Source organism: Acartia tonsa, chromosome 3 (assembly GCF_053477335.1).
Source record: "Acartia tonsa isolate MP-2025a chromosome 3, ASM5347733v1, whole genome shotgun sequence".
Taxonomy (NCBI): Eukaryota; Metazoa; Arthropoda; class Copepoda; order Calanoida; family Acartiidae; genus Acartia; species Acartia tonsa.
This window is the reverse complement of record NC_137262.1, coordinates 44353643-44380665: the sequence shown is the minus strand read 5'-3', so window position 1 is coordinate 44380665 and position 27023 is coordinate 44353643. Positions and strand designations below refer to the sequence as shown.

Below are 27023 nucleotides of genomic sequence, written 5' to 3'. Positions count from 1 at the left end.
TAATATCCAGAAAAAATGTAACAAAAAAATTGGGGAATTAGTCCCCAAAAGAACTTGATAGTTCAATCAAACTCTACCACTGTCCACGCCACTGGAAAAGAAGTAATTCTGTAGAGTAGTTGAGCCTTGTAAAGATTAATATTTGCAGACGAAAAGGTCAACTCTTCTTGACGACAAAATATGCATAGACTTCAAAAACTTTAAATGAACTTCAAATATATATTGAAGCTTTTCAAATTAGGATCGCATATTGTGATCTATGCATGTTTTAATATGAAAAAATGAAATAAGAAAATTGGACTTAGCACCTATAACAATAATAAAGCATTCCTAAAAGGTTTACCTTAGCATAAGATTTTTCTTTGTCCGACCCTGTGTTCATCACAATTCTAAAAAAATAAAATTTTATTACAATCAGATTCAAAGTTTATATAGGAATCTAAAGGGATAAGATAATGGACAATTAATTAGTAAACAAGATTACTAACTCTATAGAATAAATCACCAGTTGAAAAGTTCAGACACTTCCAGTTCATACCATCCAATCAAGATTTTTATAAAAGTCCCCAAAGCTTTGAAGCAAAAGAATAAAATATAGTTTTTAATAAAATTGTTTAGTAGTGTAATTAACAGTCCTATTTCCCTTCCATCCCGGCCTAGCATAGTGACAAAAATAAATAGCTCAATAGAACGCATTTGTAAACGCACCACCATTATCAGACAACAAGGTATATTCCCTGAAAAGCTAGACTCAATCGGTCAGGCGGTTACAGAGATCGTAAGAGGCAGATAGACGGATGTCATTCAAATTTATAATATAGAAAACCAAGCAACAAAACAAAAGCATTTTATATGTTTCATAACATGCATTTTTCTTTTAAGTTTAAAAACCTACTTCATTTATTCAAACACTTTTCTAAAGTCAAACTAACAGTAAAGCTTGATATTGATATTATACTTTCTGCGATAATAAGTCCAAATTCCTCATTTTTTTTAGTTACAAAAAAAATGAAATCCTTAGATTTTTTTGTTTTGGGAATGGGGTACTATCCCCCTTCCCCCAAAAAAATAGTTATAAACCTTCCCAGAACCTATGAGAAGCTAAATTGTAAAGGAGAAACATATAAATTCAGCGGTTAGCGATATCCTTGAGTAAACATCACAGAGATCCTTTTTTATATTAGAAATAAACCATAACAAACCACTGGATCCCTGCACACACAGACCAGAAATAATGAGAAAAAACCAGAAACATGAGATTACATGGAAATAAGTTCACTTTTATGCAGAGAAAATAATACACATCATGACGCTGTTAACATTCACATTCTTAACATTTTAGAAGTTATACTACAGAGCAAAAAAAAAAAATTGTAAGGGATCTTAGGTGATGGACAATAAATTAATAAAAATACACAATTTTGCCATACAAATTGATATCTTTTGTAGATTACAATTAATGGTTAAAACGTTTGGACACTATTGTATAAACCAATCAATATTTAATAGTTTCCCCCATAATTGAAGTCAAACAGATGAGAGAACAAGTTAAAAATCTTTAAGGGGAGAGAGCATAGCAACCATTATTAGACTTTTAGGCAAGTTAAAATAAAATAAAAACTATATACACTTGTGCAGTAAAAATAATTGGGGCGTGTAAAGTGCATGAAATTCAGTTTTCTCTCTATACTTGAATAGCCATAAAATGCATATGAAATGTCGTAAGACTAACCAAAGCTTTTTTATTATAAGAATATTATTAAGCCTGTGTTTTAAGTAGGGTTGGCAATCCGGATCCGGAATCCGCCTAATTTTTGGGCCAATTTTGGAATCCGAATCCGAAATCCGTTTTTTAATAGCGGATTCCGGATTCTTAATTGGTATGCTAAAATTAGCGTCATGAGTTTTTTCTTTCAACTCTCGCTTTTTGAAGGCAAAGATTTTCATCATTTTGTATAAAATCTTTTAAAATCTGGTTCGATTCTCGGAAGTGAATTATTGAGAAGACCAACAACTTTAATTTTTAGGACATATGTAGCACTTAATTTTTAAAAAAAAGCCTTTTAAAATACTGCTAGAATCCGGAATCCGAATCCGGCCCAAAAATTCGACGGATTGCCATCACTAATTTTAAGATATATAAAAACCTTTTAAACTAAATCTAGACAAGACAAGCAAAGCAATTTACCCTTAGTCATATAAAAGGACATTTTAGAAAAAAGAAATAGAAAAATCTTCCAACAATTTTAATAATCATTAGGCTGTGTTAATTTAGAAGATTTTTCTCTCTCATTTTCCATTGGACAAGACAAAAGACATTCGCTTTATTTATTGATAGGGTGAGTTGATTTTAAAATTCCAAATCCCGAAATCTTAAAAATGAAAAAGATTTAAACTTTTATTTACACAATAAACTAGTAAGCAATAAAAGAGGTTGTTCCACGAAATGCATTTGAACTAAAAAGTAATTTTAGATAGTTTCCTTTTCTTTGATAATATTTGCTTTTATGCACAACATAATCGAATAAATCTAATTTTTCTACCCTACTTTACCTAGTAGCTAAAAAAAAAGAAGACATAAAATCTTGTTTTGGTAAACGGTTCATTAAAAAATACCAGATTTTCTTAAAAACGACATCGGAAAAGTTAATTTTCTCAAAAATTGTGCTGAAAACCTTTACTAGTTGAATGCATTTGTGAAACTATACCTTTTGAAGACTCTTGTATGCTAACTAAATCAACCCATCCTAATCATAAATAACCCATCCTACCTGAGTTCAGTTTGGTCAAGCGACATAAGACCGAGGTTGAGGCCGGAAAATAGACCGGACATACACAGCAGTATGATCAGTAGTATGATAGACAACCAGTTCGGCAAGAGCAGGGTGTACACCTCAATCTACATAGACACGGGCATGTCATACACACATACAAATATAATTATAAAGCCATGGCGGCGGCAACCTGAGCTCTGTCTGGTCCAAGGACATGAGGCCGAGGTTGAGGCCAGAGAAGAGGCCGGACATGCATAAAAGGATGATGATTAATATGATGGACATCCAGTTAGGCAACAACAGAGTGTAGATCTCTATCTGAAATCAAACATGAAGCAAAACAAAAAATCTAAATAATTAAAGGGGGATAATTCCATTTAGTTTGTTTGGAAAAATTTATTGAATTATTTTGTGGCATATTTTAGGTCCCTGTTTGAATTCTCGTTTATGTAAAAATAACAATAATCCTCTTAATGGACCTATCCCTTTCCTGTATAAAGAGGTATACGACAAAAAACTCTAGGTATGGGACAATTGGCGGTACATTATTCTCCACCCCCCCCCCCCCCTTGTTATTACATGATATTCTGTTTTTGGTAGATGAACAATTACCTACCCCAGTCCTCTCCTCTCCCGCCCTGAAACTTATGGTGCACTTCTTAAAAACTAGATTTCATTACATTTTCAAAAAACAATAAAAGATCAAGGAGAAAAATTAAGATTTAATAAAAATAATTCCCCAAAGCAACATAAAATAATAGTTAATGATTAATGATTTAATGAATTTGACAGAAATGATAATAATGAAATTAAGGATGGAATCAAATTAGTATTGAGATTTTTTATTAATAAAACTGATATGTAAAATGACCTAAAAATTATGTAAAGAATGAAAAGAATAATGAAAAATAAAAACAGAATAAAATCACATCCACATTCAGGCATTAATTATGATAAAAAATGACCTAAAACATGTTTATTAATGACATAATGAAAATGAAAAATTGATAATGAAAATCAGAAAAAAATAGAACATAAATGAAACTACAGAATTTTCAATTTGTTTTGATAATCCTTTTCCTGTAAAAAAGATATGGTGATTCATACATGAATTATAAGCGCTATAATCAATACATCAAATGTCGATTAAATGTCACATTTAAGGATAGGTTAGTAGAATATAAATAAATCTTCTATTGCCCTAACCTGCATGACAAATAAAACGCGGTTTATTTGGCAGCTCGTATTTTGTGACATTTAATGTTTGGAAAAACGCACACGAAATAAGTGACAAACGGAAAATACGCAGGGTAATAATTTAATTCAATACATTGGCATTTTATTTTTGTTAAACAACGAGTAAAAGATAAAAGACTAGGTTTTAGGTTGTAAGGTAAATTCTAAGGAGACAAAAAAGGTACCATACTCGGTGAGGGTGAGGTAATAACGAGGAGCTCTCAAGAGACATAGGGGTAGAGTCATAATGTGCTTGAACCGGCGGCCCTAGTTGTTTGTGTCTCAACCTAATCCACATTGACTTAAGCCAAAACACTAAGAAGCTGTGGTTAATCAATCAATGAGGACCAAAGTAATTATTTCTCCAATCTTTTATGAAAATACAGACAAAAATGTAAATTCTAGAGTAGCCTTGCAACTAAAATCATTTGAAACTGGTAAATAAAATAGAATAGAACCTGTAGATGTTTACTCTGTCCCTGGTGAATATATTCTCCTGTCTCCGGATCCTAGAACAATATAATCAGATTATACAAAAAACAAAATAAAAAAATCACGAAACCTAAACTTGATTTTCAGCTGTCGTCGGGGGGCAACACTTTTTAAAAATGACGACCTTTTTTTCTGTTTAAAAATAGGAATATAATTTTTTTTGATCCAGTAGGCTATCAGAGTGAATGTAAGAAATATTTGCTGAGAGGAATACGTCATTAAGTATATCGAGTGAAAGGAATTATCTATTATCAGATTAGAGTCTCGTATTTACAAACAATATAGGAAAACATAACTAGTTTCATATTTAAACGTTTGTATACATTGCATAGGTACAAACGTTAAATATGTTGCTCGAAGATACTATGTGCGGCATGTGACATTAATGGAAAGATAGAAATATGGAGTGGCGCAGAAACAGGCGATCCACATTTGAACATGGTTAGGATTTTAGCTATCTAAGAGATGGGTGTCTGTTGGGTGTTAATCAATCTAAAATATTTACGTAATAAAGTCTAATTTTTAATTTGTCCATAAGAGGTAATAGTTATTTCTTTCATCGTATTATAAACCGCTTTCCGCGGATATAGAATGTACAAATGTAAATTATAAATCATGACTTAATCTTACTTCTAATATAGTAATAAAAAAATACTTATATCGATAATTAATTAGGTAATATGTTATGTCTGTAGATCAATAGGACGGAAATAAATCATAAGACTAGGCAGAAATCTATTTTAGATTTGATAAAGTAAACCTTTTCTACTCTTAGGTTAGAGCGTCCATCAATTCTTCGTCTGAACTAAGCCTGTCCTATCATTTTCATTCTTTGCATTGTGATTCCTGGATTATTAAGTATAATTTTGAAAGTGTAACAACTATATAAACTTTATTATACAGAAAACATAGGTATATTTTATGTCTAAGCTATTTAAATATTTGAGGGGTTATTGAAATTAAAATAATATTTTGTTTCTAATAATATAACATTAAACGTGTAGGCACTTCTATTTATATGTAAATCTATGCATTTGTGGATGTTATCCTTCTTGTTCTCACCAGCTGACTGAAAGGATGATAAACCTGGTTTGGATTGGTCTGTCTATTGGTTGGTCATGATCTTAACAAGAAAAATGTAATTACCTGTACACAAACAAAGTAAAGATTGTCTCCATTTTGGTATTTCAAATCAGTTCCACCAATAAACACACTTGCATATTCTCCCTAAAACAAAATTAATAGAAATGTCTAAAATATGAAGCAGTACCCAAGGTTCTTTCTTTGTATAAAGCACAAGATCTCGGAAGTGGCTCGCCTGTTAGGGAAGCTATTTAAGACTATTTTTATCCTCCCTCCTTTTGAAGCCGTCAGTGTAATAACCTAGCTAATCTCCCTCAACTAAGAATTTTCATTTTTGTGATCTTTTGGACCATCACCTTACTAATGGTGCAAATACCATTATGTCATTGTGTTGTCTATCAATTTATCATCCAATGTCTTATCCCTAAATGTCCCTGATTACTACTAAGAAAATATAAAAATTCTACTAGAAAAAACAAAAATTCTTTTACCTAACACTTTGAAGTTTAACTAGAACGATAATATAAAAGTAGTAGCAAAGTTTTTCTTTACTATATTTGTTCGTTTGTTACAAGTCATAAAAATGAACACTAACAGGGTATGTAGTAAAGAATCAGATATATATTATAAAAAGAGAAATTGATTAAAAGTAAATCGTGCTAATCGAATTTATATTACTTACAAATATTTTTCTAAAATACAACCTTGGTTTTTTATTCGACTTACCACTTAAACAATTAGACACAGACAAATCAAAATATTACGACTTAAAGAAAAGCTTTACTGCTAAAACTGTTCAATATTTTAAAGCTCACTTTTTTCTGCATCAATGAGCAAGTTGAAAAATTTTCTATTCTTGTCTAGTTTGTTTATTTTCTTTACTTTTTTCCTTAATTACATACTTTTAGGCGGATACTAACTTCTTTTTTTAGCATGCATTAAAAATATACAATTCTTAGCTTCTTTAACAATAAAATTTATAAATTTTCTAGTCTTTTGCTTGTTTTCGATTCTGTTAAAATAACCAAGAAAAAGGGAGAGAAAACTATAGATTAAAAAGAATAAGAATTTAAACATTCCAATTACAGAGCTTTTAATGCTCTTTCTAAATTTGTAATAGTAAAGAGAAAGGAATATTGTCCTATTGAACACAAACTTTAAAAATATATCTTGATAGTTTATCTAAAACTGGTGTACTTTAACATTTCTGTCCATACCAATTTAGAACTTAATCATCCTTGTCAAAAAGTAATTACTTTTCTATCAATAGTTAAAAGGGACAATTAAATGTTTTAATTGATGACTTATGGCTGTATTAATATAAGTATTTATAATACACAATTATTCTTTTTAGAGACATTAATTAATAAGTGAAATAATAATAAAAAATATTTCTTGATAACAATCTAACACTTTAATAATTAAGTATTGGCAAAAATATTTCATATTCAGATGAATAGCCTAAAGCTCTTCCAAAACTTGAACTTTGAACTATGATCATTATACCATCCCAGAAGGTTGGTGAAGATTCGCTACAATGGCGAAATCGATCAGTTCAGTCTGAAATGAAATCTTTAACCACGGACAAATAAACACTTAACATGAAAAATAAAAGCAATAGGATGGATGTGTGATTGATGTTTAGTCTAAAATCTGCTGGATAAATTTGAAGAGTAAATATTGAGAAGCGCAGCCTCAAGCGTATAATACAATTTGACACAACCCTAGTAAAGTGCGTAAATAGTTAAGTGGCACTTGACAAAAAGAATGATTTCTTACTATGCATGGGAAGTAGTAAAGTAAGACAAATACACTCAAATGCTTTTTCTAAGTCAAAAAATATTTGTACACAACTTTTAATATTGTTCACTTTCATGTGTTTTATGCACATGAGGCTGTTAGCCTTGGATTAACGACGAAGGATGGGATAACTTTTACGCACATGATACTTAGCCCCTAGCCTTTTAAATGAATGCTAGACTGATTTTTGCCCCAGATTCAGCAGTTTTCGAGATCTTATTCGAAATAATATCGTCGTGGTAATAGAAATTTCGTGACTATAGCAAAATGAACATAAGACAAAGTTTGCTTAAATAATGCTTTTAATCAGGGATCGGAAGCCTCACGTAAGCCGCGTGTAAGCCTCAGTGAAATCGTGATTTTATCACTATAAAATTCAGCTGGATGTATAAAACGGCTCTTTAGCAGACAATCCTTCTTTCTTAAATTTTTTTTTCCTGCTCACAAGCAGTTTTAAAACTGAGGCTTATGCGCGGCTTACGTGAGGCTTCCGATCCCTGCTTTTAATACGTCATATGATTTAAGAATGCCTAGCTCTTTTAGATCAATTTTTAGTAGCGAAGCTACTCTATAATTCACTTTGTCCGTACGTCCGTCCGTCCGTCAGTCAGTCAGTCCGTAACGCTATGGGGGAAATGGGATTTACTCAGCTCCTATAAAAGATAGAATGCTGAAATTTTTTGACAACATTCCCATCAATAAGGAGCAAAATTAAGTATAAAACATCAGGTTTTTGGCTATTTTTATATTTTTTACATTTTCCCCTATATCTTTGGTGTTTATTAATCGATTTTCAAAATTTTTTCAGTTAAAGATATCAAAATTAAATTTCCCGTCGTTTGAAGAAAACAACAATGACCGTCAGTCCCATCCACGAAATTTTATGCTTCGCTACTTATGGATGTTGTCATCCTTGTTATATTACAACAGCGTCAATTGCTTTTAATATATCATAAAAATCACGAAACATTTTTTACAAAAGAATTTATGTTTAAATGTATACAAAACGTTCATAAAACGTTTATAAAAATGTCATTTTTATCAAACAAAAGCAATAAAATGTGTATTTTTCCCAGGGTTCGGAAGCCGCGCCTCAGCCGCGCTTAAGCCTCAGTTTTAAACCTGCTTGTGAGCAGAAAAAGAAATTTCAGAAAGAAGGATTGTCTGCTAAAGAGCAGTTTTATACATCCAGCTGAATTTTATAGTGATAAAATGAAGATTTCACTGAGGCTTACACGCGGCTTACGCGCGGCTTCCGAACACTGATTTTTCCTGTAAAACAGGTAGATAATTTTTTACTATCTTGATTGTGTAACAGTGTCAAACGCTTTTAATGTGTCACACTTAGAAACAAAGCTAAGGACATTTTTTACTAGATTATTCTGCAATTTCCTTTATGCTTGTTTAAAATTTAAAGAAAAACTTATCAATTAAAAGGATATTATCTAAATTTTTTCTTCAACTTTTCGATCAGTATAAATAGTTACTTGCACAAAATGCACAAAAGTGGTGCTTTTTTACATCCTGTATTTAAACGTAAACACAAATGAAATATTTTTTTTCTTTCAAGAGTAAAAATGTTTTTATTATAAGGTCCAACTTAACTAAATAGAAAACTGAAGATCATTCTTTGTTAAATTTTTGATGATGCTTGGATGCGTATTTGTTAGCATGTTGACATTGACCTCAAATATTTCTAAACATGCCACAAATTTTTACAAAAGTAAAAGTCTTACTATCACAATTAAGTAATGTTTATTTACTTCTAGTTTCTTAATTTTTTACACAATTTCTTTCAAAATATATCTTAAAATCTATAGTACACTTTTATTTTCTAACAAAGGATCTCATTAACCGCTGAACCGATATGATTCTCCCTTACAGTGAAGCTTCTTATAGGTCCAGAAAAGGTTTCTTTGAGAATATATTTCCTTTCTTCCAAGAATTATCGTCTATAGGATAAAACAAATAATCACTCCCCCCCCCCCAAAAAAAAAACCTCCTTTTTATTTTTAAAACTAAAATTGAAAGTGAAGAGTCGACTTCCTCCATCCCCCATTCCCTCAAGTGTCCCTATAGGACTAAGTTATTCATTCAATCGGGGGTAAATGTCCTTAAAGTATTTAACTCATTTCTACCCTTGTTAATCTTAAACACCTGAAGCTTCAGATAATTGTGGTGAACAAAAATTTAGTTTTACATTTTTGTCTTATCTAATCTATTTACAACATTTTATTTGCATTAAACATTCAAGTTTTACTTTTTTATTTACTCTTATCTTGCTTAAGATCTTCTGTTTAATCTTCCTTAAAAAAAACAACAAAAAACTTAAGAGACAAGGTTATTGCAACATGATTTAATTTTAAACTGTAAATGAATTTAATGTTCTGAAGATACTTACTTGGTTTAAGTGTTTCGAACAAGGGTTAATGAATTTTAATGGAAAATATCCATTAGATAGCTGAAATTTTTCTCTAGACATAAAATCATTTTTAAATAGTATACCTACAAATTGATTAAATCTGAGTGATAGTTAAATCTTTTTAACCAAAACACGATTTAAGATGGACATATCAATATGATCAAAACAAGTAATAGATTTGATGACTTGATGACTTACCAATTTTGTAAATAATTTCAAGGTCAAGACTAAACGTTCTATTCAGATCATTTTTATAGAAAAGCTAAGATCTAAAAATTATTAAGTTAGCATATTGATTTAATCTTATCTTTATAAAAAAATATTTGCTTGAAAATGCTAAAAATTTTAATATATCTAAGGTAAAAGATTTATTTTGCTATTTTTGTATGTTTCTTATCTTACTTAACTAATCTGTTGTACAATCTTTAAAAACTTTGTTTAAGTATAACAAAATAAGATGACATAAAACGACTGCAATCCAAGAATATAGGTTTTCAATTAAAAATCTGTTATTAAATATAAATGTACTTTAATATCTATATTTGCTAATCCTTGTATTTTGTCCGATATTTAACCACATAGGAATCTGTTAGGGAAAGTTAGATACCTTATAATTTAAATAAAAATATTTTGATTATTTTTTTTTACAAAATAACATCTGTAAAATCCCTTAGTATGAAAGCAATGTAATTAATGTTATTCTGTGTTTTTACTACAAAACCAGGAATAAGAAGCGCCTTTTTATAACACTAGAAAAAAGATGGTATGAAATGCCCCCATCCCTTTTTCCAACCATGGGAAAAACAAAGAGGGGTAGGTTTCGGGTAAATTCCGTAAAGGTGTGAGTTTTAAGGCTTAAAAACAGTAGTAGAACAATAATATTCTTTAAATATGTGTATTCCTTATTGAATAGAACCATAGACAATTTTTTTAAAGTTAACAATACCTAATTGTTAAAAAAACCTAAAATTTCACCGAAAGCTTTGCTAATGTCAAGCTCACAAAAATTAATTTTTAACATATTATAATACATAGAATTACCATGGACAATGAAACAATGTTTGAAAAATTAATATCTTTAAAATAATTGGCATTATTTGTAATTTTTGAAACTCTTTCCAATAATTTTTTTATTATTGTCAGTTTGACATTAGCGAAGCATTCAATGAATTTACGGTTTTTTAAAACAATTAAATTTTTTTTTTCTAGAGTTCTTTTCAATAAGAAATACACATATTTAGTGAATTTTATCGTTCTACTACTATATTTAAACCTTAAAACTCACACCTTTACGGAATTTATCCGCAACCTACTCCTCTCTTTATGCACAATTTATACATCCCTGTATCCACTGCAATGGAATTTGTGCAATGTTTAACGAAAGTTCTGACAATATATGCACAAAAATTCAATATAACCTTTAAACAATTAAAATTCCCTATAACGCACTAAAAGACCATTAAATTGCTTAAAAATAAGATTTAAGGAAAGTAGAAAATGTAATTAATTGGGTTAGGGAAAATTTTGATTCATTGAGAATATACAAATAATGTCTCTTTTAAAGTTTAAAGTCTTTATATAAAAGTAACAGGATCGGTGTCTCTGTGTGTACCAAAGGATCTAGCTAACCGATTTGGCCACCCTTTACAGTGTAGCTTCTCAAAGGTCATGAGAAGCCAAAGTTTATAAATATTTTGGGGGAGGGTACCACCCACCACCCTAGAAAAATTGTGAAGTTGATCGAGGGACGACTACCCCTAACTTCCAACAAAGGTCATATTAAATAATATACTAGCAACTTCAACCCTAGCCTCTAGGGGCTTCGCCCTATAAGGAGAGGGGAAATCAACCCTCCTATATAGAATTTGTTTTTAAAAAATAGGCACTGCTACAGGCTGCTGCCTAGTGATACAGCCCACCCAAAAGACCTGTTTAACTTCTTTATATTAGTGAAGCTTCAAATAGGTACTGGGCTTGTTCTAGGCTATTTTACTACCACCTACCCTTTTTCATGCTATTTACATTTATATTGACCTCTGATAGGTAAACTAAAAAAAAAATATTTCAAAAATGTTTGGACTTATATAACAGTATTAACTACAGTATTTATGTCATTAAAGATTAATTTTTAGTCTGTTTTAGAGGATAATAAATAAAGCTATAAAAAGATTTATTTTCTTGGGAAAATTAACAAATTCTTTTGATATCAAAAAATAGATATTTCTTCCTTTTATATCTTAAACAGTTCACTTTTATATTAGCAAAGCTACTCTGTAATTCACAATCTCTTCGTCCGTAACGCGATGGGGGATATAAATTTGCTCGGCCTCTTTTTAAGATAGACAGCGACTTTTTTTTGAAGATTCACTGTATTCAGTAGACAACTGTTATCAGATATAGAAAGCGAAATTTTTGTAAAGTTTTTGCCGACCAATGAGAACCTACGCCATAATTTAATAAGACCGTCAATCTATCCTCAATGCTCATTATATCATCAAATTCATTTAGAGGCAATGTGTTTATCTCAGCTACTATTGCGTAAAGTGTATTTATGACAAAAAATAGTGAGACCAAATAGATGGATGAATATAGTGTTAAGATTTCTAGGATTTTAAGAGATAAAACACATGCCAATAAATTGATATACATCCCCAATGATGATACACAAAATCACCTCTGTAGATTACAATTATTGGTTGCAACGCTTGGAAACTCAACATAATGAACCAACCAATCAAAATCAATAAAATTATCAGGCCAACGAATAAGAGAACCTTTTTATAAAACTTTGGGGACCATTTCAATAAACAGCACAATGTCCCCTACCTCCCTGGATCAACAGGCATTTGTGCATTATCAAACTCTAGTCTGTTTGTCTATCAACAAACCCTAACTACAATGTAGCTGCGCTATCATATCAAAATATCATCAAAAGCTTACCTCATCGTTTGTACTTGTAATGAGGAATGGTTTAGTTTTGGTATGTCTTTCTTCATAGCCACATTTATCACTGTAGTTTTGCCTATAAAATAAAATAAGATTAGTTTACATAAAAATTCATAATTATTTACTTTTAAAATGGAGTTAAATGTACCGCCTTATGGCCTAAAACCTTTCTTGTACCAATGAAAAACTATCCTAAATATTGTGAAACAATAGATCCAGCGGTTTACGAGATCTTAGCGGTTTTTCATACATCCTGTTACTCTAGTAAACAGAATAATAAAACGCCAACAACGGGTGCGTTAATTAAATAAATCATTTTGCGTTCAGAAGCATAAAATTATGTAAATATTCATATTTGAATGTCAATGTTGAAAATAATAATAAAGTCCATATAAATGCCATAGTGTTTTAACAGACACAAAAATAGTTTGAGGTATACTGTTTAAATACAACTCTACATAAAGTTTATACATTTATTTTCAGTCAAAATATAACTTTAAGTTTGTTTTTAACTTGGATAAAAGGATAGGTAGGTAGGTTATTTATAAAAAAAAAACTATTTTTAAATCTTTTTCGCAGATTTTTCCTTATTTTCTGAAATTGTTATATTGTGCATAGTAAGAAATTAGCTATTTTATATACCATGACAGTATATGGAGGGTTATCTCAAAATCTTAAGAAAATTCCTACTAATTAAACAAATTTCACCTTAACCCCCCCTCCCCAAAAAAAAGTAAACCTCTTTTTATGGGACAAATGACACATGTATCACGCATTTTACAACAGTATAAGGTACAAGTTTAACATCTTTCGCTAAGTTTTAGTAAGCATTTAAACATCCCCTAGAAGACATACCTTACAATTTGCATATTTCTACCTAACTAATCTAATATTTTCCTACATTTAAATATCCTTAAATCCTAGTAATGAGGCAAAGTTTTAAATCTTGATAACAGCGTCGCAGAGCTTATGGAAGGGTTGTCTGGTAAGTAAACAATACATTTATTGCTAAATATTGAGTCTTTTTAGCGACTAAAAAACGAACTGCACTTACTAGCTTCAGGGGAGATAATAAGTTAGAATCTTTGCCTTTACAGCATCAAAGAAGTATGTTGTAGCTACTAAAGATTATGATATTGTAAGTAAGGGGGCAATGTGTTGGCTCTTCACAGGCCCTAATAAATGTCATGTAACGTACATTCCAGATAAAGTTTGTACATTTAAATAAGCGACTATTTGATCGACTACAATGAGCATAGCAGCTGAGAGTATTTTAGTTGTTAAAAATTTTAAAAGCACAGAACTTCAATTTTAATGTTATTCTAAATAAAGCGATGTAATATAAAAGTTAATATATAGTTTGGCAACGCTGTTTTGTGTCTGAGTTTACCTTTAAGTTTAGATATAAGTTCCTAAATTATTTTTCCTTGTAAATTTATTTTATCTAGAATGAATAAAACATTCTTTTCCATTTTAATAAATTTAAATCTTAACCCTTATACTCTTAATCTACTCATAATAATCGCACTCAAGCATTATGAGTTTCAAATGGAATAAAATATTAGTTCTCTGTCTATCCTAATCCTTTTAAAACACAGACAAAATTCATCAGAAATTTTCAGGAGTTTTTAATTGATTGCTTTTACAACTTTTGTTTATGTAACTTATATAGTTACTTTAACAAAACAAACATAAATTTTCCTAGACTTTGTTGAGTAACTTTTTAACAAAAATTGAAGCTACACTGTATTTCACATGTGTTTCTTAGCAGAGGGGAAAAGTAACTCCTAAATAAATTAACATCCATTTCTTCCTCCAAACTACAAAACTAGCAAATATAGCATTACGTGGACATTATTTAGGAGGGAATTGTTACTATTTACAAAATTGATATATCAATTTCTTAAGGTATTTTTTAAAGTGTATTATTCAAGTTTGTCTCTAAATTTCTCTTCAAATTAATTTATTCCACTATTTTTATAATCAAAAGAAGCTGGTTCTAATTAATTTATTATTATTCTATGAATTATCCTAATCCATATGAATACATTTTAACTCAAAATTTAAGGATAAATGGACACATTCTCAGTTTACTTGAGGTGGAATGGTGGATTTGGAACTAAGTTCAGACTTTCATAGTCTCATTATTTCCTGTAAAAATATCATATATGTCTGAACGTAAAAATCCACAGCTAATTTGGCGGGTAATACGGGCCATGAATTTAGACGCGTAAATTTAGGGTCTTGCAGAAAAACTGTAAATCCCTCTTTTTATTCTAAAGCAATCCCACAACCTGCCAGAATTGGTTGACTACCTATCCCCCACTTAAGTTTTAAAAAGTAAGCATATAAAATAGAAGGATATAATGAATGCTGAGCATGCAAAAAAAGCATCAACTTTTCACAAACTCTATATTAGTTAACACGAATGTAGGAAGCTGTATCTTAAAAACTACAAGATCCGATATATATCCGCTGGGTTAAAACCGGTTCAGGGCCATACTTAAACACCACGTTTCGTATCGTATAACAGATAATTTCCAACGAACATTAAATCAAATCATTAAATTAATTCCTGTAGGCCCAAACATTCGGCCCCTAAGGGCCAGCCAAACTAGAATTAATCTAATTATTTCTAAATTTAAAAAATACCTAACAATCCAATTTATAAGACAATATTTCTGCAATTAATAAAAAGAAGCAAGCAAACGTTTTCCTCAATCATACCTGAACGTTTTTCCCTGATTTTTTTACACCCTTTCTCTCTGATGTATAATCTCTTGCGATGAAATGAAATCCCCTATCTAATTAATTTACAGAATGGGAAAGATGCATAGTAGAAAAAACTTTTCCTTCTGCCCTGCCTATAAAATTATGAAGGATGCTTTAGTGGCTGATAAACAGTACGAAAGATGTACTTTATAATCGAACTAGCGGCTACGCCCCTAGAGGCCTCTAGTGGCACTTTAAAATGTGTTCTATGTCAGTGAAGGCGTCTCGCGGCACTTTAAAATATTTTTTTTTTGATTTCTTAATTAGGAACGATTTCTCTTTTTGTAGGGTGGCGGTATTATAACCTCCCCCAAAACAAATAAACATTTTATAGGAGAAACATATCGGTCCAGTGCAGCGGGTAGAAATATCCTTGATACAGACAGACACACTGTTACTTCTGTATAAGGATTATATAAAATGTTATATTGAATTGGAGCTCTAAACGTAATTTAAATATATTAGAATGATATGACGATTTATTCACTCTACGAATTGTAGAGCAGCTGCGCTTTTAAAAATAAGCACAAGCAAAATTGTTTGTTATATAAAAAAAGAAAACAAAGTAATTATCATTATTCCCCGAAGTATCATTTGTCTCCTGTTTTCGTCAGGATGGCGATAATAGTTCTACATAAATAAATAAAAAAGTCAGAATTAATATTTGGCATTTAAAATGAATTGTACAATTACATTGTAATAATTTCTTGTTCGTGTAAAAAACTTTTTCCTGTCTCGTTACAGATCCAAGAGCAAAGTAAAGGTTAGGCGAAGAATGAGAGTCTTGTGTCTTAACCCTTAAGATCCATACAAATTGGAAGAAAGAAAAATTTGAATTAAACGAGACAAAAACATTAAAACCAAGGATCCAAATAATTCAAATCGCTGGTAAAGATCTGTAATATTTTTAAGTGAAAGTAAGTATTATCATTTACTAGTTATTTTCAATAATTTTCAGTTTATAATTAAATTGCGAATTATTCAATGACACGAAGCCCTACAGTTTTACTTTCAAATGTGAATTTAATTAGATTTGAGAAAGCGACGCCTTTCTACATATAGTAATTCTATAAAACCAAGCATGACGATTCACAAAGAAGAAAATAAAACTGAAGGAGTAGCAATTTTAGATTAGCTACCAGCTACGCCCCTAGAGGCACTTCAGGTATAAGTGGTTGGGTGTAAAATGGCTCCCTAATGTTTTTATTATACTTAGTTTTAAAAGGAAAAAGTAAAAGCAAGCTTTGCGTGGCGATTTCTTTTGAGAGGGTTGTGATACCCTCCACAAATTAGTTATAAACCTTTTCAGGACCTATAAAAGAATACATTGTAAAGGAGAACAATATCAGTTCAACATTATTTAGCTTGATAATTTGGTACAGACAGAGAGACACAGATCCTGTTACTTTTATATAAGAAGTATAACAGAATTTCCAAACAGCCATTAAAACATATTGATTTGCCACTAATTTGATTAAATTGCTGATGCATTGATCTTGATTGATTTCGGGGGGGGAGTTTTGACACATTTGCGTAAACCTGGCACCTAGGCTTTATCTTTGGACTGAGAGGATAGGTTATTGATGATAAAATCATTCTTATATGATGAATTTCACGAAGTTTTAAGATTTTTTGGATAGGCCTCCAGGTTCTGGAGCTCCAGGCCTCCAGGCGGTCTCTGTACAGGTAAAAATATTTTTTTTTTTTAAAGTTACAAACCAACTTATAAGACAAAATATGCATCTTTTTTCTTCAAATATGTGATTAATACTAAAAAAGATGCATATTTTGTTTTATAGGTAAGTTGACCTGAAACTTAAAATTTTTTTTTTTTTCATTTTTACCTGTACAGAGACCACCTGGAGGCCTATCCAAAAAAACTTAAAACTTCGTGAAATTCATCATATAAGAATGATTTTGTCATTAATAACCTATCCTCTCAGTCCAAAGATAAAGCATAGGTGCCAGGTTTACGCAAATGTGGTCAAAACTCCCCCCCCCCCCCTTAATAGATTTTACTTTTAGAGTTGCTTTGCTACTAATTGACGAAACAAAAATACTGTCCCTCAAAGGGCGGCATTTGAGTGAGAGCATTTTTACAAAGGGTCCTACCCCTGCGGGGCTATCCAGAACCCAATAGAACCGCACTTAATCTGACCCAAAAAAATAAACTAACAAGGGGGGGATATAGGAACGTCCAAGCTTTTAAATTTGAAGGGGGTGAAATAATAGGTTTGAAGGAGATCTAATGAATGGTTTACCCCCTAACTTTGAGGGGTGGGGGGTTCTGTGCTTGACTAAGCACTTTGCGGAAAACCGCCCAAACATTTGTCTCTCTTTATGTTAAGAATGATCTAAGTAATGTTTTATCATAATTATGAGTAATGTTGCCAAAAAATAAAGATATACACATGTTAAGCTGTCATGTTCTAAATAACGAGACAGAAAAAAATATGTATCATTTGTAATTGCGCAGCTACTCTACAAGAAAATATTGTCCGTCTGTCACACACAGTTACTGGCCCTACGCAGTTTACACACAAAACAAGATACGCTAGTAAAGCAGTTAATAGATTTCTACAATACTATAGTTTTTTTTTTATTTGCTTGATGTAAGTGCGCTACTTAAGGTTACAATTGCAAGTTTTTGTATGTACTTTAAGATGATGAAAGCCTAATAATTTTTAAAAAATGTTTTAATCATTTTCTTAAATATTGCATCATATAAAAAGACTAAGTACTTTTAATTTAGGTACTTTGACTTTATAAAAGTATTTGATTTTTTTTTATAGCTATTGTGGCAAAACATCAACTTAAACACTAAAAACTTCAATATGATTTTATTATTTGTTATTATTTTATTGTAAAAAGGTATTGAGATACTCAACACAAACGTTCAAAAAGATACAGGTCTCCATTTCTTTTACATAATTGGCGCTATCTCACAAACTGACATCTTGAGCATTGATACCCCCCACCTCCACTCTTATTTGAAATAAATCATGCAATAATAAAGCGGTCAGGTAAGGTTAAGTAATATTAAGTACTGGGCAATCACACATGTTTATTTTCAATCAAACCTTATAATAAAGTATCAGGATGTATGTTTGACTGTATGTCCGTTAGTACCGAAGGAACAGCTTAGCTTGACAGGGTAGCTTCTCATAGGTTCCGAGAAAGTTTATAACTATTTTGGGGGAGGGTACCACCACCCACCCCAAAGAAATCAACAAAAATATAAAAAAAAACGTCGCCCTGCGGACATTTTTGCAATTAGCTAAAATCATACTTAACTAACACCATCTAGCGGCGAAAAAAAATGTTTTTAGTAAATAGCTGCTTTTAAAAGAGATTGCAAAGAAACATTTTTCGTGTCCCTAGAGGCCTCTAGGAGCGTAGCCGCTAGTTTTTAATATAAGGACAGGGGATTTTCAGTTCTTCAGATATTTGTGATCGGACTTTTTTCCGTTATAAAGCAGATCGGCTATTAATAATGAAAACTTACACTGAGGTAGTAAATCTAATGTATGTATTGTTGGTGAGGCCAAACCCAACCAGGTTCACTTTCACTTCGGTTCCTACATTCAGGACACGCCAGATTTACAACTATCCAATATAATAGCAATACAGCGATTGAACAATTAAAGAAAAAGTAATTTTCATCGTCTTAAAAAATATAAAACAATATTCAGATAGTTAAACATAAATGAAAAAGCATATTTTTGAACACATATTTTTTTCATTAAAGTAAATAATATACTGCGACGGTTGTAAAAATGGCAGTGGTTCCCGTGCCTTCTCTGACAGTTATACGGCCATCATCTGTATATGTCGTCTTTGCATTAACATCTTCCAGTCTCAAGTCCAATACCTGCAAAACCATCACGATTGAAAATTAATTTAAAAACTTATTTTCTACAACTTTTCTTCAATTCAAAAAAATTAAACACACTTTTTAGGTCTCAGCAGCTGTGACTTTTGTAGTAAGCATCAACCCATTTTATTTAGACAATTCAGGGGATGGTTTAAAAATATTTTTATTTGTATTTTATTCATTTTTCAAATAACAAGAGGTTTGTAATTTGGAAGGCAGAAAAGATGAAAGCTCAAAAATTCTTTAAAGTAAAATATTATTTAGTTTATTTCTGATTGTCAAATGATTAAGAGAATATGTAAAGTGCTTGAATGAACATTATCAAACTTCAATTGCATTCCATTAATACAAAACTTTTAGTTGGCATTACTTGGCATAATTAGTTCTATTGTTAAATTCCTGTTTTCAATGTGAAACTATTTTGCAATAATAAACGTAATAAAAAATAAATGTAGAAAATTAATAAAAATTTATTTTTTATAGTTGATAATTTAAACATCTTTAATAAAGTGAATTGCTCCCTACCCCTTCAAAAGGATATTAGGTACAAAATTCTATCTGTGTTCAGTATGAAGTTAAACCAACATTAAGATAGGATAAGAAATTAAACTTCTAGAAAGTTACTTCAATAATTCGTGAAAAGACAAAAAACATTTAAAACTAGATTAGCTTTGCAAATTAAATTGGACCAAAGAAAACGAAGTAGCGGATTTCGTAGTATTTTCACAATAGCTTATCTCCTTTTTTTAGCCCATGTGGTGGGGCCAATATCCTATCCCTGCGGGGCAATCATTAATATTTACCTAACCTAACTTAAAATAACCTTTTAAAAGCTACTGTGAAACTACGATGAAACCCGTTACTTCGTTTTCTTTCCATGATCCACTAAATTACAGGGTTCTGACATCGTAAATCTTGTAGTGTAGCTACGCTCCCAAAGAAACTTACCCTAACAGATGGAAATGAATCCTGTTGCCTCCTGACCCTGGAGAGAGCCCAGGGGTCGGTTGTCCCCTCCAGGTTCCAATCATGGTAGGCATAGTCACGAAATAAGGTCTCCTCCTCTTCTGAAAAAAAATACTGAGTCAGTGATCACCTAGAGAACCCAAGGGCATCATTTTCTATACTCTAACGCACACTGGTGGATATTAGGTTAAGTAAAAACCAACCCTTTGACAGGGGTGTATATTCTGCACAAGATTTATTTTTTTTCCCCTGCTACAAAATTTTTTATTTTTTTTCCCCCCTAGATTTTTCTTAAAAAGTAGGGGGGGAAATAGAAAAATATTTAAAGAACTATATATTTTATTTATTTTATCCTTCCTACCACACATTTTTTTAGTTTTTTTAACCAAGGAGGGGGGCGAAATGGAAAAAATGTTTTTAGTTTTCTTAATTTTTACATTTTTTTTCCCTCCAACCACTTATTTTTTATTTCCCCCCCCCCCTGAGCCGGGGATCCCATGCAGAATATACACCCCAGCCCTTTGATTGCACGATCTTTGTCTAAAAAGTCCTAACTGTGCATTGTAATGAGTTGCACCTGTTTATGGGCCAAGGCATTCACCCTAATCTAACTATTCATGTTAAGCACCTGACAATTTTAACTTCTTTTTTTTAGACGCGGTTTCGGACCGAGATTCGAACTAATCACCTCCCCCATGACCAGCGGATGGGCTACGTGTTGAGACACGGTCGCGGGTTTTTGAAAAGTTGGAGGTAATAAGTTTTTTTCTTTCGTTAAAGAGTTTTGAATCTCTTGTTGGAAAAATTTTAAGTTATAAATCAAATTGCTGATAATAAAATGGTTTGAAAAATGGCTGGCAGACCATTACATAAAAATGATGATAAAGGATGAAAAAAGGTTTTGTCAAGGCAGCATTTTATCAAAGTATAATACATTTCAGACAAGTTACATAATGCAGTTTTAGATTAGATAACTAAGGGGGGGGGTGCGTAATGACATCTATTCTTAATCCGTGAGCAAAATGGTCTAAATATTTAGCTAGACCCTTCAAACTTGGTATATAAGCCTAGTCCTGTAGGTATTACATCTAAATGGCAAAAAAATCCAAAATTTTTTATTTTTAGGTTAGGTTAGGTAAGAAAAACCCTGCGGAAATGGGGTTTTTAGGCTTTTTTTGGTCTATATTGATGTGGAAACTTACCTTAAATTGTTTTTTCTTAGGGTTTTAACTTAAATACACTGTGTCTATTCATAAGGACATTATTTAAGATGATTCAGCATGTTGGGGACCGACCCCAGGGGGCTAGGTGGGTGGCCCGCAAGGGTTAAATGCATTTTTTCCAATATACATGTTGTGACACATCAAATTATAGGTTTTTTAGCTCAAGGAACTCAAATTCAGAGCTAAAATAAGCATTAGACTAATCTGAAGCTAGCCCCAGCGGGCTAGGTTGGTGGCCCGCAGGGGTTAAGTGCATTTTTTCCAATATATATCTTGTTATGTATCAAAATATAGGTTTTTTATGTCAAGGAACTCAAATTCCGAGCGAAAATTAGCATTAGACTTACCTGAAGCTAACCCCCCCGGGCTAGGTTTGTTTTCTGCTTAGGAGGCTTAGGAGCATTTACCTAACCTAACCTAGAAACTTACTTATATTTTTACAGGTTTTTTTTCTTGAATAAACTGTGTCTATTATTGAGGACTTTATTTAAGATGATCCAGCAAGTCGGGGACCGACCCTAGCGGGCTAGGTGGGTGGCCCGCAGGGGTTAAGTGTATTTTTCCTAATATATATGTTGTGATACATCAAAGGGGGGGGGGGGCGAAAGTGACACTTTTTGAAACCAAAACTAAAAGTCAAAGGAACTCAACTAAAAAAAGAGTTACAGGTCTGACATTTTGCATGGCGGTTGCTTTATAGGGGTACAATATGGAACTGTGAAGAAATGGCGGCGCAACCGCCGAAAACCGCCAAGAAAAGGCAACAAAAATTACGGCGGGAAACGGCGGTTTTCGGCGGTTGCGCCGCCGTTTCTTCACAGTTCCATATTGTACCCCTATAAAGCAACTGCCATGCAAAATCTCAGACCTGTAACCCTTTTTTTAGTTGAGTTCCTTTGTTGACTCTTAGTTTTGGTTTCAAAAAGTGTCACTTTCGCCCCCCCCCTTATAAGTTTTTTAGGTCAGTATCTCAAATTCAGAGCTAGAATTAGCATAAGACTAATCTGAAGCTAGCCCCAGCGGGCTAGGTTGGTGGCCCGCAGGGGTAAAATATATTTTTCCAATATATATATCATGTTATATATCAAAATGTAGGTCAAGGAATTCAAATTATGAGCGAAAATTAGCATTAGACTAACCTGAAGCTACCCCCCCCCCCCCGGGCTAGGTTGGTTTTCTGCAGGGCTTAAGAGCATTTACCTAACCTAACCTAGAAACTTACTTATATTTTTATAGATTTTTTCTTGAATAAACTGTGTCTATTAATGAGGACTTTATCTAAAACTAGCGGCTACGCCCCTAGAGGCCTCTAGGAGCACTTCCCTTCCCCCTCCTTTTTTATTTTAAATAAAAAAATAAAAAAAATTTATGGGGGATTTTAATTTTTTTGGGGAGTTTGGGGTGTCCCACTCCCTAAGAAAATAGTTATAAACCTTCCCGGGACCTATTAGAAGCTACCCTGTTAAGGAGAACCCGATCGGTTCAGGGGTTAGCGAGATCCTTCGGTACAAACACACAGACATCCTGTTACTTTAGTATAAGGATGATATAATATAATCTGCAGGGGTTGGCCTTAGGTCAGTCTAATGCTTAAAATAGCTCTGAATTTGAGTTTCTTGACATAAAAAACCTATAATTATATATAATTGTATGACAACACATACTTTAGAAAAAATGCACTACACCTGTGGGCCACCCACCTAGCCCGCTGGGGTTGGTCCCCAACTTGCTGGATTATCTAAAATAATGTCCTCATTAATAGACACAGTTTATTCAAGGAAAAAAACAAAAAGAATAAGTAAGTTTCTAGGTTAGGTTAGGTAAAATGCACATAATCCCTGTGGAAAATCTACCTAGCCCGCGGGGGTTAGCTTCAGGTAAGTCTTATGCCAATTTTAGCTCTGAATTTGAGTTTCTTGACCTTAAAAACCTATATTTTGATATATAACAAGATATATATTAAAAAATAATGCATTTAACCCCTGCGGGCCACCGACCTAGCCCGCTGGGGCTAGCTTCAGATTAGTCTCATGCTAATTCTAGGCTCTAGCTCTGAATTTGAGTTACTAACCTAAAAAACTTATAATTTGATGTATCACAACATATATATTAAAATGCACTTAACCCCTGCGGGCCACCCACCTAGCCCGCTAGGGTCGGTCCCCGACTTGCTGGATCATCTTAAATAAAGTCTTCATTAATAGACACAGTTTATTCAAGAAAAAAACCTGTATAAAAATAAGTAAGTTTCTAGGTTAGGTTAGGTAAATGCTCTTAAGCCCTGCAGAAAACCAACCTAGCCCGGGGGGGTTAGCTTCAGGTTAGTCTAATGCTAATTTTCGCTCAGAATTTGAGTTCCTTGACCTAAAAAACCTATATTTTGATATATAACAAAATATATATTGGAAAAAATGCACTTAACCCCTGCGGGCTACCAACCTAGCCCGCTGGGGCTAGCTTCAGATTAGTCTAATGCTTATTTTAGCTCTGAATTTGAGTTCCTTGACCTAAAAAACCTATAATTTGATGTGTCACAACATGTATATTGGGAAAAATGCATTTAACCCCTGCGGACCACCCACCTAGCCCCCTGGGGTCGGTCCCCAACATGCTGAATCATCTTAAGTAATGTCCTTATGAATAGACACAGTGTATTTAAGTTAAAACCCTAAGAAAAAACAATTTAAGGTAAGTTTCCACATCAAAATAGACCCAATAAAGCCTAAAAACCCCATTTCCGCAGGGTTTTTCTTACCTAACCTAACCTAAAAATAAAAATTTTTGGATTTTTTTGCCATTTAGATGTAATACCTATAGGACTAGGCTTATATACCAAGTTTGAAGGGTCTAGCTCAATATTTAGACCATTTTGCTCAGGGATTAAGAATAGATGTCATTACGCACCCCCCCCTTTATATTCAAAAGGGACATAATAATTTTATACTAGTGTATTATCTCTCCCTTTGAGGTGGGTTATCAACACCCCCTATCAATTTTAGTTTCAACATTTTTTAGGGGGGGATTGAATAGGCGATTTATCTTGAGGGTGGTGCTACTTTCCCCCAAAACAGTTATAAACCTTAACTGGACCTTAGAGAAGCTACACTAATACCACTAATACCAAATCAGTTCATAGGTTCGCGAGATACTCCGGGACGGACAGACAGACATACATCATGTTACTTTTATATGAGGATAATTCTCAATACAAATACTTTAAGTGTTTATTTCAGTAACTTTTTGAAACTCAAAATAATTCATTTTATTGACACATAAAAAGGAAAGGAGAATTTCAAGATTTTGTAAAAATACAAATTTTAGATATGGTCAAATGTTTATCTAAAAAGATCCTAATTTGTCAAGGGGAAATTAATTTCTACAAACAAGTGATAAGCTAGATGTTTAGTAACGAAATATACTCCAAAACTGGCTAGTTAACAAAAGTTATAATTTCTCAGAGGCTATGAAAGATAAAGGTTTGATTTTTCTTGTTTAATTAAAATATAAAAATGCTTCCAAGTTATTTCTGAGGACTTCCATCGTCTTCTATGGAATTTAATGGCTTAAATCCTGCCCTTGACCATTAGAAAGCTTCTATAAAACTTATGTAGTTAATTTGTACTAACAGTTGTTTTTGCGCTTTATTCCATATTTCAAAGATTATGAAACTATCCTGTTTATGTTTTTACTTTTCTTTGTTTTGACTGAATAAATCACAAAAGTGCATTTCTTTATTTTCCCGCCATTAAATAATCGGTCAGGACACGGTTGCCAATTATTCTGTATTAATTATGCATTTAGAAGAATAATCATGAACTTTTTTGTTTATCTTCTGTATGTCAATTATTACACGCTCTATGCATCACTCCAGGGGCGTCCAAGGTTTTTATTTTGGGGGGGGGTAAAATTTTTTTAAGGGGGGGGTAATTCGGTTTTGGGGGAGGGTAAAATAGCGTGCGAAGCGCGCCGCAAATTTTTTTTACCCCCCCCAAAATTTTTACCCCGGGGGTAAAATTTGCTTTGGGGGGGTAATTACCCCCCTGAAATATGTTGGCAGGGGTAACATTTGTTTACCCCCCCAAAATTTACCCCCGGGGTAAAATTTTTGGGGGGGGTAATTTAAGTTTAATCAAAAATTTAGTATTAAAAATGCGCGCGAAGCGCGCAAAAATTTTTTTAAGTTAGAGATTTTCTATTTTGGGGGGGTATTTACCCCCCCAAAATTGTTTGGGGGGGGTAAATACCCCCTCCTAAATGGTTGGGGGTGCCTACGGCACCCCCAGGGTAGGGGTAAATTTTAAATGGGGGGGGGGGGGGGGGGGTAAAATGAAAAAATTTTTAGGGTTGTCTACGGCACCCCCAAATTCGTTTGGGGGGAGTAATAGCCCCATTACCCCCCCCCCCCTTGGACGCCTATGCATCACTCCCCCCATTAAATCTCTTGTTGAGGGCAAATATATCATCAAATGAACTCATATATTTAGAGGTTTATTTCTTGCACAAAAATTAAAGCATAAAGAATATTATTAAAGTTGGCAACCTCACACATAAAATTTGGCAACCTTCATCAGATATTCCCGCCAATATTGCGACTACGCAGTAAAAGTTAAGGAGCCATAAATAAAGATTATGTCATTCCTATCAGGTTTATAGTTATGAATTTATTTTTGCAACTGAAATACACGTTTATGAATGATCCATGACCCCAAATATACTAAGAATCCTTAATTAGTTCAGAATGTGACGTCACTTAGAACAAGATAATTCTTAGAATTCTAGAAAAGTGCAGTTAAAGTTTTTTAATATCTTAATTTGAGACAATAAAACTTCATAATCTAAAACTGTATCTTGTTGTTATTAACAAGATATCTTTTTTTAACAACAAATTAACTTAGCTTTGTAATTTAAAAATAAAAGAAATTTCCCAAAATGCCATTTAGAAAACACATAAATAATTCTAGCTTAATTAAAACCATTATAAATATCTGGCTAGATATATTGGAATAATCAATTTTGGATTGAATTAAAAGGTTCTATCTGAAAACAAGGACAAAACTTCGTGATTAAACCCAAATAACGTAGATAACGTGGATTTTACTGTAATTATTTTTGTTTCTATCTCAAATCCAAGTCAGACAGACATACAGACTAACAAAGTAGAGCACATAGTAGCTGCGCCACAAAAAAAAACTAAATAAAAACCTCAAGCCTAATGCAATGTACAAATGGAGCCTGTTACAATTTAAATAATTGCAATCACATTTACAAAATAAATGACATTCAAGGATAGAAGGGATTATGATTTTAAGTTAATCTTTTTAAAATATGAAATTGCAAGGATATTAGGTACTTCACATCATACTCTTTACTAAAGGCTACGCTAAAATTTAAAAAGAAAAAGTACTCCACATTTTTTCTAGAGGCGATTTCTGTTT

General features: G+C 32.3%; 1 protein-coding gene across 7 annotated transcripts in view; it reads right to left on the bottom strand.

The window, feature by feature from the left end:
• uex (metal transporter uex) overlaps positions 1 to 27023 on the bottom strand; it is a 98382-nt gene that overhangs the window by 27888 nt on the left and 43471 nt on the right. For 4 of the 7 annotated variants that reach the window (XR_013877733.1, XR_013877734.1, XM_080154168.1 and 1 more), the window contains exons 4-11: positions 20348 to 20466; positions 19321 to 19396; positions 19031 to 19103; positions 12748 to 12829; positions 5649 to 5729; positions 4469 to 4519; positions 2772 to 2899; positions 344 to 389 (exon numbers count right to left, since the gene is read on the bottom strand). Coding sequence is in view for 5 of the 7 variants with exons in the window: in XM_080154168.1 (XP_080010294.1) it covers positions 344 to 389; positions 2772 to 2899; positions 4469 to 4519; positions 5649 to 5729; positions 12748 to 12829; positions 19031 to 19103; positions 19321 to 19396; positions 20348 to 20466 (656 nt within the window). In the remaining 2 variants the exon portion in view is untranslated. Of the gene's footprint in view, positions 1 to 343; positions 390 to 2771; positions 2900 to 2964; positions 3093 to 4468; positions 4520 to 5648; positions 5730 to 12747; positions 12830 to 19030; positions 19104 to 19320; positions 19397 to 20347; positions 20467 to 27023 lie in introns of all 7 variants that reach the window. The other 3 variants (XM_080154167.1, XM_080154169.1, XM_080154172.1) reach the window with 1 other exon arrangement.